At 28.2% G+C, this 13,711-nt stretch overlaps 1 protein-coding gene across 9 annotated transcripts in view; it reads left to right on the top strand.

The window, feature by feature from the left end:
• Positions 1-13,711, top strand: part of LOC149894261 (uncharacterized) — a 35,282-nt gene that overhangs the window by 16,297 nt on the left and 5,274 nt on the right. For 6 of the 9 annotated variants that reach the window (XM_090076162.1, XM_090076163.1, XM_090076161.1 and 3 more), the window contains 5 exons: positions 2,329-2,465; positions 2,938-3,223; positions 3,439-3,492; positions 10,130-11,467; positions 13,185-13,214. In XM_090076162.1, coding sequence (XP_089932288.1) covers positions 2,329-2,465; positions 2,938-3,223; positions 3,439-3,492; positions 10,130-11,467; positions 13,185-13,214 — 1,845 coding nt within the window. Of the gene's footprint in view, positions 1-1,522; positions 2,000-2,328; positions 2,466-2,937; positions 3,224-3,438; positions 3,493-8,700; positions 8,748-10,129; positions 11,468-13,184; positions 13,215-13,711 lie in introns of those variants that run through there. The other 3 variants (XM_090076167.1, XM_090076168.1, XR_016449018.1) reach the window with 3 other exon arrangements.

The following is a 13,711-nucleotide window of genomic DNA, read 5'->3' as shown; positions in this document are numbered from 1 at the left end:
TCTTTCTTTGTTAGTTCCAAGTTTATTTGTTTGCGTAAGAACTTTGTTATTTTAATTTGATTTCTTTTTTATTATTATTATTTCCTTTATTTTCCTTTTTTTCTTCCTCTCTTCTTTTTGGTTTCTATACTTCTCCTTTATCTATTGTTTTTTTCTATTTATTCTTTTTTTATTTTTCTATGATATATTTCTATCATATTTTTTTTTAAACTTTCATTCAAACATCTTTTTTTTTAAATCTAAAATATGCTTTTATAAAAAAGCTTCCGCCATTGTGGAAATCATTGCATTTGATAGTAATATTCCATTTAAACTGTAGTCACTTACATTACAGAGTGTAAACTATAAATGAGTTAAATTGATGAGATATCAAAATAAAATCTTTTAACAGTTAAAAGAAATTTTGTGAATATTAAAATTTGTTATTTTGCTTTTCCAAAGGTGGGGGGGGGCTGCCCCCCTTTGCCCTTGCCTGCTGCCACTATGGCCATCACTGTGATTTTCATTAGTAAAAGAATCTTTTGATGAAGCAATAATTTTTATTTACTAATTAGTTAATTGCCAGACTTTCAGGAATGATAAATGGTTGAGAGATTCAGTGAGGAAGCCATGCTAATCCACACAAGAATTTTTAAATTTGCTATTGTGCTTACATTTTACAGCTTTAAGGTGCATTTTTTGGTTCATCTGAGTTAAAACCAGAATTAGAATTATTATTTGTATGTTTAAATGTAAAATATGACTTATCATATTTTATTCAATGAAATGTTCATGGTTTCTGAACTTGCACAAACTCTTCCACACTTCAATTGCAACTGCTCTACCTCTAAATTTAAATAACGTCTTCTTCTAATGGTATCATGCAGTTGATTAAAGTTCAATAAGATTTTTTACATGTTTATTATAAAACTCTTTACCTTTATCAACACAACTTTTTTAACATATTATGAGTAATAGTATTTTAACGCACCACTTATAAATTCCGACTTATTTTGAAAAATATTATATATTTTCTGGAGTTATCAACTACAAAAAATATATAATATTAAGATGATAATAATGTTTATTGTTACACTTTTTATAGATTTTATTCTGTTTCCCTTATTTAATTTCGAAGTTATAGCAGCTTTTCATAAGTAGAATCCTTTGCTGTAATTAATCTCAATTCTAAAAGAAAAATACATATTGATTTTGAATAGATTTAACAGTAGAAAAGATAGCTATCATTTGAGCAACACATCTGTTTACAACGCAACGTTCTAGACAAAATTTAAGTCGTGATGAATGCAATTATTACTTTGTACAATAAAAGGATTAACAAATTGCTAACTAGGTAAATGATTTGGAGTGTCTAATACAACAGTTGTTCTAAATATGTTTGTAGAGATGAATGATCATGCTAGATGGCTTGGCCAAGGCAGGACAAGAACTACCAATGCTGTGGAGGACCAACTTTTTAATGCTTTCAACACTGAAAGAACAGTTTACTACTGCAAAAAGTCTCCAAATAAAACTTGCTGAGTTACTTGGAACTGCTGTTAGCCAAGATACCATTAGAAGAAGACGTTATTTAAATTTACAACCTTGGGCAGCAGCTATGGTCCCAGATTGTCTGTAGATCACCCAAGAAACAGACTGGCTTTTGCAAGGAGGCTTATGAATTGGGAAATACATGATTGGGGACAGGTCTTATTTACAGATGAGTCAAGGTTTTGCCTTGTAAGTTCTGATCCCCGCCCAAGAGTGTACAGAAGACTAAATGAAAGATATTTTGCTTGTAACATTCAAGCAACCACTTTATGTGGAGGCAGCTCAATGATTTTATGGGGTGGAATTTATTTAACAGCTTGCACAGAGCTTTTTATTGTTGATGGTGGAGGTCTGACTTCTCAATAATACATAGCAGACATTTTAGAACCTTTTATGGTTCCTTTTGCACTGCTCATTGGAGATGGATTCCTTCTTATGCAGGATAAAGATAGACCACATATGGCACATGGTTAGTCAAAAATGTTTGAATAATCAATAATTTGTGCTATAACAATAATGATCATTTTACTTTATGTAAATAATAGTAGTGATCATTTTACTTTATTTTGTTAAATGAACCATGTTTTTGGTTTTAGTTTTTATTTTCACCATCCTCAAATTCAATTTTATTATTATGATGGAAATAATTGCGTTCATGTGTTCTATTCTTAATGTGTTTGTTAAAATGTATGATAATATTGATGAAAATTAAAATGAATCGAAATGTATAAGTGGTGCATTAACTATTCTTGTGCATACACAATGTTCAACTAAAATTAGCATATATACTATTTATAGTTGAACCATTGGGAATTAACCCAGAAAGTGGTAAAACAGCTGTTTCTATAGCAGCTGATCATAAGTTAGCAGAACCTAAACCAGAACCAACAAGATGTGCTGCTTTTTATGATTACTCAGCTGCTGATCATGATGAGGTATTTTTTATATTTTATAATTATATGTTACATAATATTCTTTATATTATTATTCTTTATATTATTATTTCTTTAATGATAAAAAAGGTAATTTGACCATTAGATATAATGGTCAAACTTTCTTAAAATGGTTTTAAAATATGGAGTTGTAACAAACTTGAAAAGTTCATTTTTAGTTTCAGTCGTTTTAGTAAAAACTATGGGCTCAATGCAAGTCATTCATGCCCCTCTCTCTCCTTTTTTTTTTCAACTAAAACTAGTCTATACAATCAACAGTTTTTAATTTGTTTTTTTTTTCAAGTATATTTTGCTTCTTGTTTTGGTATCTGGTAAAGTGGAAAATCAAGGACTTTAATTGCTTTAGAAAATTGGTTTTTTAACACTATTTTAACTATAATTTTATTTTAAATCTAAAATTTCCAAAAACTAGATTTGGAAAGAGATAATATTTATGAAGTTGTTCCTTGTTTAGGAAGATCAAGCAAAAGAGAGTGATATTCTTGATAATTCAGAAATGCTATTACAATTAAAAATGAAAATTGGGAAAGACTGGATGAATTTGGGGCGCTTTCTATCAGTCAATGTTAATGAACTTGATGTCATAAATGCTGAAAACAATGATGATTTGGAAGAGAAGGCATTTAGAATGTTATGTGCATGGAAAAACCAAAAAAAGTTTCCTACATTAAATGCTTTAGCAAGAGCACTCTACCAGATAAATAGAACAGATTTGATTAGAATGATGGAAAGGTTCTCAAGTACAAACTTATTTCTTTAACGTATTTGAAATTTTCTTTTTTTTATTTTTTTAACTTTATAAACTAAAATTTTTTCTCTGATCTTTCTCAACATTGTAAAAAGGTTCTTAAAATGTTGTTCTCTTATATTTTGCTCTTTGTAATAAAAGTTGAATTTATCTTTACACAAACAAAACTTTGAATGTTTTGCTCATTTATGATGATATATTTATTAGATAAATCATTTGAGACAGAAAACTCCCAGAAGCCATCCATTAAAGAGAAAGCTGGTAAGTTGTTGTAAACTGTGTAGAAGTTAATAGGCAACTTTTTATTGTTTGAATGTTGTTTAAATATTTTTATGCTGAAATGTTTGTAAATGGAAATAATTAAATAGGATTATTCCTATTTAATTATTTCCATTGAAGAATCTTTTGATTGATGATTAGTTTCCATGATTCCCATCCAAGCTAACCAAATCAATTGTAAGGGAACCCAAAAAGCCTTTTTTTGTTTCCCTGTAAATTATTACCTCAAACTTTCATTTTGCAGCAAATATTTTGTAGTGTTTTGTGATTTTTGATATTGACTGGATCCACCCACTATGAATTTTTATTCAATTATTAAGCTTTTTTTTTTCTTTCTTACTTTGTGGCTCCTGCGAAGGAAAATCTTCACCAATTTCTACTGATTTCTTAATACAATTCCTGCACAACATCCAATCTGGGATTAGTCATGTTTTTCTTGTATCAGTTTTGGCAAAATCTTTACATTGATCTGAAAATTAATCAAAATCTTTACATTGGTCTGAAAAATGATTAAAATGAATTGTTATATTAACTAAAAATTAATTCAATAATTTTCACAGAGTTTAATAGCTGTAAATAAACTAACAGCACTATCACTGCTATTTTCTCTCAAAATATTTGCTATAGAAATGTTAATGCTTGAGCTATATTCTTCTTATAAATCTACTCACTACAATATTTCTTCTTGCTTCTCATGCATAACATCTTTAAATATTGTTTCCTTAAAAATCCAGTTTTGTGGGGTTTAATACCAACTTTTGTACTGTATGTTAAGTCTTGGGAGTGTCAGTTTTGAGTCCCTTGAAAAATAAATCTGCATGGGTACCAAACTATAGGAAATATACCTAAACTATTTTCAAGCTTTTAAAGATCAAAGTTGCTGTAGCTTATCCTGTTGTCACAAAAATGCTGAGTCAGCAAAATTGTCTTAAGATCCAAAGCATATTATTTCAATTTTTGCAATTTTTTATTTATTTTTTATGAACTACAAATAATACAATGATCAATTGATTTCAAGAAGTGAGGGTTTCATGATCTGAATGATTTGACATGGATTTTGAGATGTGAGGGTGCCATGATCTGGATGATTTGACATGATTTTGATCAGGTTCTGTAGAAGAGAACTTGTAGACTCAAGTTTTTCAGCTGTTCATTATCTTTAGTATTGAACTCCTAAATGTAGTATAAAAAAATCTTATTGATATATTTTAACTTTTAAAAATGCTAGCATATACTTTTTTGTTTGAAGAAAAAGTTATATATATTAGCTTCCATATTGTATACAGTTACAACTTGACTGCGAGTACATATTGTTGAGTTATTTTATGTATTATCTCCAACACTTTAAGTAATTCTGCTAGTATTAATTCAACTCAGGCATTTTTGTGGTCAAAGTTTTATTGGTGTGATTAAGCTTTTTATATATATATATATATATATATATATATATATAAATATATATATATATATATATATATATATATATATATATATATATATATATATATATATATATATATATATATATATATATATATATATATATAAATTTAGGGTGTCCATTTTATTTTGACTGCTCCTAACATTTTTCTGCTGCGTATATGTGAGAAAATGAGATCTGTAAAGTTTTAGAGCTCTAACTTTATTTTTGTGACTACACAAGCCACCTTAAGTTTCAAAAATCATGATTTTTGGGTGAAAAAAGCCTATTTTTACAGTGCTTGTGTAGTCACAGTTTGAAAGATACAGACTAATCTTTTGTTGAACCATGTACTATTAACCCTCATTAATTAGAAAAAAATTGGGAGCAGTTTGAATAAAACCGTTGGTTAAGTTTGAAGTGAGTTTAAAGATACTCAGTTGACCCAATTTTCCCATTTTTATGTGGTTTGATGCGGTTGACAAAACCAAATGAAATACTGATCTAATCATTATGAAATGGGTTTAAATTGATTTCCGAACCCTTTTCACACCTAATTAGACTAAAATATTCATTTCTGAAGTAAAAAGATTTAAAACATGTAAAAATGCCTATAATATTGAGTGTTATATAAATTAGGGATGGGTGAGGAGGTGAGGGGTGAGGGAAAACTACAATCTAAATGTGGTGAGCAAATTCTGACCTGGGGGTTGCTTCAAAGTAGTGATAGAACATTATTATTGGAACTTTGAGAAACTTTATCTTTTTAAGTGAAAGAACACTTTATAATTCTGTAAGTAATACTTTCATAAACTTCTGTCTATTATAGTTGTTATTTGACTCCAGTGCAGAGAGTAAACCTAATTGAACAGAATGGCTAAAACCAGAAAAAAAAAAGAAATATTTTTTCTTAAGAGTTTAAGTGACAAGTTGAATGACAATCAACTCCCTTCTAACAAAGATATTTTGGAGCATTATTATTTTTTAAAGTCTTAAAATCCTAAGATCAAAGATAACACCCTTCTCTGCTGTGGATTCTCTCATGATTTCAAGCTCATTTGTGAGGGAAATTGTAAGTGTTTGTTTAAAAAGGTCACTGCTCTTTATGAAAAAGCTGAAGTTCCAACATCCAGAGAGGACAAAGTACAGAAGAAAATGAGTAAATTGCTAGCCAAGCACAAAATTGATTTTTCTTCAAAAAGGTAAAACACAAAAGAAGTAGAAAAGGAAATAATTTTCAAAGACAATATTTTGCCTGTTCTTTTTGATATTATGCCCAGTGATGTGATAAAAATATTAGAGAATGATAAGAAAAGATAGTAGGTAGACAAGGCAGAAGATATCATTTTCATAAATGATCAAAGAAGTTGCAGAAAAATGTACATTGGGAAGAAAGATAAAAGGTACATTTATTCTGCTAAAAGATCTCAACAGGCAAGAGTAAGAATATCTGGAGCAGATCATGACCAGAGTTATCAGTCTGAGCTGCAGGTTTCATCTTCAAGTGAAACAGAAATATCTTCAGAGGAAACAGACACCTCTAATTCTACAGACTTGAGTAAAAATGAGATAGATCCACATTCATCTACATCTGCTAACATAGTAGGAGATACTGGCCTTATTTCGAAAGTTAAACATGTAAACATCAGAGCTCAATCTGATGTTTTAAAGCAGGTGGCTGATACAAGTGGACTTTCCAGTAAAGGTATGTCAAAATCCAATATACACAGATATGGTAGAAAGGTCATACAGGAAACAGCGGAGGAAGCCAGGGAAGCTTAAAGAGCAAAAGCTGGATTAAACATGATTCTTCATTATGATGGAAAGCTAGTCAAAGAGTATACTGATAGAAAGAAACTCAAAAGAGAGCGCTTAGCATTGAGTATAACTTGTGATGGAGAACATTTTTTGCTTGGAGTACCTCTTGTCACTGATTCTATTGGAGCTGGTCATACTGAAAAGATTATTGAGATTTTAGAAGAAAACTCACTTAAAGAAGACATTAAAGGTCTAATATTTGACACTACTGCATCAAATACAGGTAAAGAAAAAGGAGTAAATTTCAGGTTAAACATCTATCTTGGAAGACCTGTTATGCATCTTACTTGCAGACATGTCTATAGGACAACCTCAGGTCCAGATAATCAACTCTTCAAGAAACTGTCGGCTAAGTTTTTTCTTATTCAGATTGATCAAAATAAACTTTGCAAATTCAAACATGGAGTAAATCAACAACTTGACAATGCTGCTAGAGTATCCCTTGTAATCATCACAAAGTTTTTGGATTAAGACAAAATACCCAGAGGTGATTTTTGGGAGCTAGCAGAAATTGTTCAATTCTATTTATCCCTAGAGATTGATCAACTGGCAGTTCGACAACCTGGAGCAATTCATCATGCAAGGTTTATGGCACAGGCTATATATTACATGAAGCTGCAAATTCTGAGCCAAATGACAGATATTGCTTCCACAGCTTCTACAAAAAGAGAAGTTGAGGCCATCTCTGAGTTTGTAGCATTGTATTATGCAAAGTGGTTCTTAACCTCGTCTCAGACTGTAATTTCTCCAAGACATGACATAGAAGCAATCTGGGAGATGAAGTCATACATGAAGAGCAGACCTAATGTTGCAGCCAAATTTCTTGATAGCATTGCAAACCATAGATGGTATCTTCATCCAACTTTGATCCCATTTAGTTTACTGGATCTTGGAGTGTCAGATGAGGAAAAGACTGAAATTGCTAAAAGAATCCTGATGATAAATGATTCAAAGGAAAAGGATCCTCTGTCATTTAAGTATAAGAAAGTTAATCTATCAGCTTTCATTGACAATTAAGGAGAGAGGCCCAGGTTGTCTGAGTTTGTTAATTCAGAATCCATTTTGATATTTAACATCTTAGAAATGGATAGCCAGCAGCTTGAATGGAGAAGATTCCACCTAGTATGTGGAACAGATTGTCTGGCTACACAAAGTTCAAGGGTTTTATCTCCAACATTCCTGTAACTAATGATGCTGCAGAGAAAAATGTTAAGCTTATACAGGACTTTGTTGATAGAAGCCACGATGAAGAGCTGAGGCAAGATCTTCTCCTAGCAGTGGACCAGAAAAGAAAATAGGGAAGACCCCAAGGGAGTGGTGGAAAGAAAAGAAAATGTTATTATGTTGTAGAATTAGTGGCTAAAATATGTCTAGTATAATATATAAATAAAATTAAACATATAATTGGTACTTTTTAACTGATTTTGGATATTCGTTGGTCTATTAGGTGTGAAAAGGTTCGGAAATCAATTTAAACCCATTTCATAATGATTAGATCAGTATTTCATTTGGTTTTGTCAACCGCATCAAACCGCATAAAAATGGGAAAATTGGGTCAACTGAGTATCTTTAAACTCACTTCAAACTTAACCAACGGTTTTATTCAAACTGCTCCCAATTTTTTTCTAACTAATGAGGGTTAATAGTACATGGTTCAACAAAAGATTAGTCTGTATCTTTCAAACTGTGACTACACAAGCACTGTAAAAATAGGCTTTTTTCACCCAAAAATCATGATTTTTGAAACTTAAGGTGGCTTGTGTAGTCACAAAAATAAAGTTAGAGCTCTAAAACTTTACAGATCTCATTTTCTCACATATACGCAGCAGAAAAATGTTAGGAGCAGTCAAAATAAAATGGACACCCTAAATTATATATATATATATATATATATATATATATATATATATATATATATATATATATATATATATATATATATATCACTATAGATCAATTGAATCAACATGTCCTTTTGGCACAACTGAAAGTGTTACAAGTAGGCTTACACTAATGTACACACTGCATATTGTCCAATATGAATATTATCTATTATATTACTATTGTTGTTGTTGTAGTTGTTGTTATCATTATTTTTTTTATTATTATTTTTATTATTATTATTTTTATTATTATTATTATTATTATTTTTATTATTATTTTTATTATTATTTTTATTATTATTATTATTATTATTATTATTATTATTACTATTATTATTATTATTATTATTATTATTATTATTGTTATTATTATTATTATTATTATTATTATTATTATTATTATTATTATTATTATTATTATTATTATTATTATTATTATTATTATTATTATTATTATTATTATTATTATTACTATTATTATTATTATTATTATTATTATTATTATTATTATTATTATTATTATTATTATTATTATTATTATTATTATTATTATTATTATTATTAACATTATTTTTATTCTTATTCTAATTATATATCTTATTTATACTTATATTGTTATCATTACTATTGTTGTTGTTAATTCTACTATTGTTATTAATAATCTAATTATTATTAATAATATTTTTATTATTAATGTTTTTATTAATATTCCTAGTTATCACTGTTATTATTTTTGTTCACTGTTATTATTTTTATTTTTATTATTATTTATGCTATTACCTTTTATTAATTATATTTTTACTTGATAAAACTTTATTCAAGAATTATTTTGTTGTTAAATTATTACAATTTTGAAATAATATCACTATACTTTTCTTAAAAATTTATCAAGTAAAAAATTATAAAATTAAAAAATATTTTTAAGATTAAAATATAAGAAATATAAGAAATAAGTATAAGTTTAATACAAGAAAATTTCTGGCAATGATAAGATAAAAACAAAAACTTAATAAGTCATACTATTAAAATAGACTGAGATTGAAATGTTATTGTATTAGCAAACTGCACAGCACAAGCAATCTTATATATATGCAATTCATGTTACTGACAAAATAATTACCAAAATATTAAAAGCTTTTAAATAAAGAATTTTTTTTATTGTTATATTTAACATGGTTATTGTAAAACTTAAATCTCTTATTGGCTGCTGTTATAACTTCGCTTTTGTACCTTTAAATTAAAATAATAAGGGTTGTGTAAGAAGATATATAGCTGTAATAATCACCAGTATAAAAAAATCACTGCTCAGGTTAATATTTTTGGTTATTTTTTAAAATAAATGTGTATTAAGAATCAAATTTATACTTTCTATTGAATTTCAATATGATAATAAATACATGCATAAATTTTTTTGCAGAATATTTTGATTTCTGCATTAAAAGATAAAAAAAAATGTTTTTTTAGAAATGTAAGATGGAACTCTTTTTTTGTTTTTCAGAAATGCATGAAACACTGAAAAAGTTTTATCTTAAAACTTATGAAAAAATGGATGAAATTGTGCACAATGTAAAAACTCCAGCTAGAGTTGAACTTTTAAATAAGTTCATTAAATTGATTCTAGTTGATGCAGATGAAGTGGAAAAAGATATTGTAAATACTCTTGAGCAAAAGTTATTTTTTAAGAGACAAATGGCCTATAAGTCAATTGAGTTTAATGATGTGTTTTCAAAAGAACTACCCTTACTCTTGATATCTGGTATTGCTGGAATTGGAAAAACTTGTTTGCTCAGAAAGTGTTTACTTGACTGGGCCAGTGGCACCTTATGGGAAAAAGTCGATTTTGTACTTTTTCTTGAATGCCAAGAGTTAAATCAATGCCAGAATATTGGTGACATTAAGGAGCTGCTTACTTTTTTCTACAAAAATATTTTTCAAGAGTGTGATGTTTGTGAACATTTTTCTATTTTGTTTGTGATAGATGGGTTGGATGAGTTTGCTTACTTAGATGAATTGATAAATCACAGTCCTCAAAATCCAAGCAAACAACCCATTGTTAAAGCATTAGCAGAAGCATTGAATACTCAAAAACACAAATGTGTTGTTGCTGGAAGAATTGGAGCCATATTGCAATACAAAGATAAAGTTACAAAATGTGCAGACAAGTTAAACATTCAAATAATGGGTTTTGATGACCAGGGAATAAATGAGTATATTAAAAAAGTTGGCAACAAAAAAGAAGCCATTAATGAAGTTCTTAAAGCTTCTTTCTATGCTAAAGCAATTGCATCTGTTCCATTTTATTTATCATCAATGTGTGCAATTATTGCTGCAAATGATTCTTATTCTTTTTACACTATGACTGAGTTGTATTGCTGTATTTTTTTATACTTTTTTCAAAAACACATTTGCAAAACCAATAAAGCAGTTCATAGGATGATGCAAAGAGAAAGTAACAAGCAACATGTTTTAAGAGTTTGTAAAGTTGCATGGGAGTTGTTCAATCAAGGTAAAATAATTTTCTCCCAAGAAGAAATGAAAGGTATTATTAAAGACTTTGATGAAGTTGAAAATGAACTTTTGGGTTTCATTGAAAGAGTTGAATCACAACTGGGCTATCAGTATCAGTTTGCTCACCTCACGTTAATGGAGTTTTGTGTTTCAGTTCATGCGCACATTTTTTTGAGTCCTAAGAAGATTATCAAAAATAAAAAGTTGTTTAACTGTTTGCCTATGATCTGTGGACTGGAAAATGAAAACCAAAGAGGTTTTGTCAAGTTTCTTGCTAACTTGAAAAATTCAAATGAAGAAAGGAATTCATTACTTAATACTGTACTCGGTATGTTCATGAAAAATCTTTAATAAATTATATATTAAATTTTGTTTTGAGTTTTCATTATTAGTTTTGTAAGATTAAAATTATTTACAGGCTTTCAAACTTTTCTCTATCACTAGGGAATGAGTATCAATTGCTAAAGCCAAAAAATATTGTTTTACAGTTTTCTTTTTTTTAAGTTTTTGTTTAGCATAAATTAGGATACATTTTTTAAATTTTTTTCTCTTCCTTTTTGTTTACTTGATATGAAAATTTAAACGTTTACTATGAAAGTTTAATGTAGGGTAAGGTTGCTAATATTGTACTGATGCCTATATTGTACTTTTAACATAACTCCTTATTTTTACAACCCACAAGAAATTTTTAAATTTATTTTTTATCTTTGCTGAATGAAATTAAGTAGTCAACTGTTTTTTTTTGTCATCCAACTGCATTAAGGCCAGAGTAAGCTCTTGTTGGTTTGTTATTGGAGATTTCTTATTTTAGGTTTTTATGGCTAAGCGTATTTCACTAAAAAAAGCAGAAGATATGATTTTGTTAAAGTATTTATGTTAAAGCATAATTTATCTAAATTCAAAATAAATACCTAGAATTTAAAATGTCTTATTTTTAGTTGTCAAATTTTTTAATTAACTGAATGTCAGATTAGTTGCGTAAATTGTACCTCAAAGCGTATCCTAAATTGTACCGACGAAACCATTCTGACCGCTAAAAAACGCGTGTAAGGTTTAACAAATTCCTTTTGAGATTCCAATTAGAGAAATATTCATACTTAAAATACGAACTTCACCACTTAAATAAAATAAGAAAAATTTTAGTATTATTCTTGTATTGACAAGCAATCCTTAAAAAGATGCACTCTCTAGTTCAGTTTTACCAATATGCCAAGGCTGGTGTCATGTTGACTGTGCAGGTGTTAATCAAAAACAGACACAATATATCTGAAACTTTTGCCAAAAATAGTGTTTTTATGTATTTTATTTTACAATATTTAGTGTGGTTGTTTTTAAAACAGATATAGTATATGTTTTACATTATATAGTAAAACTATCTTTAACACCTGCTTTCCTCCTCTATTCTAATCTTAGCCAACCCATTGGTAAACATACAATTTTAATAAAAATTGTACCATATGTGGTGATACCTGTTTTCGGCATTTTCCAGAAAAAAAAAAATTCAAGTTGCTTAGAGTTTATTAAATAAAAAACTTCATTTCATTATATTATGGGCAGTCAGGTGTTATGTTATGTTATATCAGAATATTTCCAATTGCTGATTTTATAAAAACCATTCGTTTTAATCAGTACTTTTATTCCCTTAAATCTAAAATCATAAAATATTTGCAAAGCTGTAAAGTATTTGAAATCAAGAAAGTGGTACAATATTGGATTACAATGGTACAATTAAGGATCTAGTTTCCTTAATTGTTCTCTTAGCGCTATTTTTTTAATTTGATTCTTCGAGACTTAACGCTTTTTAAATCTTGAGTTTTTTTAACATCTTTACAAGAAACAATCTTAAATTATGAAATCTAACTGAAAATCCATGTTTCCACTCAGTAGATTATCTACGTTTTTTAATTTTGTCTTAGGGGGTACAATATTGGCAACCTTACCCTATTGTGCTTTTTGTTTACTTGATATGAAAATTTAAACGTTCACTATGAAAGTTTAATGTACTTTTTTTGTTTGTTTCTTTTTTTGTTTGTTTTTTTTTGTAGACTTGGTACCAAAAGATTCTTTTCGGAGAGGTAAGAAATATTTATTTTAATTTTTATTTATTTAAATTGTTTTTGGGTATTTTTGTATTTTTTTTTGAACATTTGCCTAACAATTACTTGTGACCTGAAAATAATAAAATATTTGAGTAATTTACTGTAGGTATTTAAACTGGTACCTACATTCAAAAGTAGTTTTGTTCGGGGTTTAAATTTAATGGTTATAAAACTTTATAATTTACAGTTCATTCAAATATTTTATTTCATGTTTTCAAATATGTCATTTCATTAACATATTCAAATATATATGTCAGTTTATTGTAAAAATATCTGTCAGATTATTTTACAATCAGCTACTGTCTAAATTCAATCGAAAAGGGAACGGGGAAAAAATAAGTCCCAAATCAATGAGAAAATTTCTTCGATTCGTTCACTTGTCGCAAGTTTAAAATAATTGATCATTTCAACTATTTTCTTCTGTCATTTGTAAAATACCATCGAGCATTTCTAACCGAAAAAAACCTTATTTC

Source organism: Hydra viridissima, unplaced genomic scaffold (genome assembly GCF_058129835.1).
Source record: "Hydra viridissima isolate aposymbiotic clone 2 unplaced genomic scaffold, HvirCarnegie_v1 scaffold_1, whole genome shotgun sequence".
Lineage (NCBI taxonomy): Eukaryota > Metazoa > Cnidaria > Hydrozoa > Anthoathecata > Hydridae > Hydra > Hydra viridissima.
The sequence above is the reverse complement of the archived record's forward strand: the minus strand, read 5'-3'. Positions and strand labels throughout refer to the sequence as shown.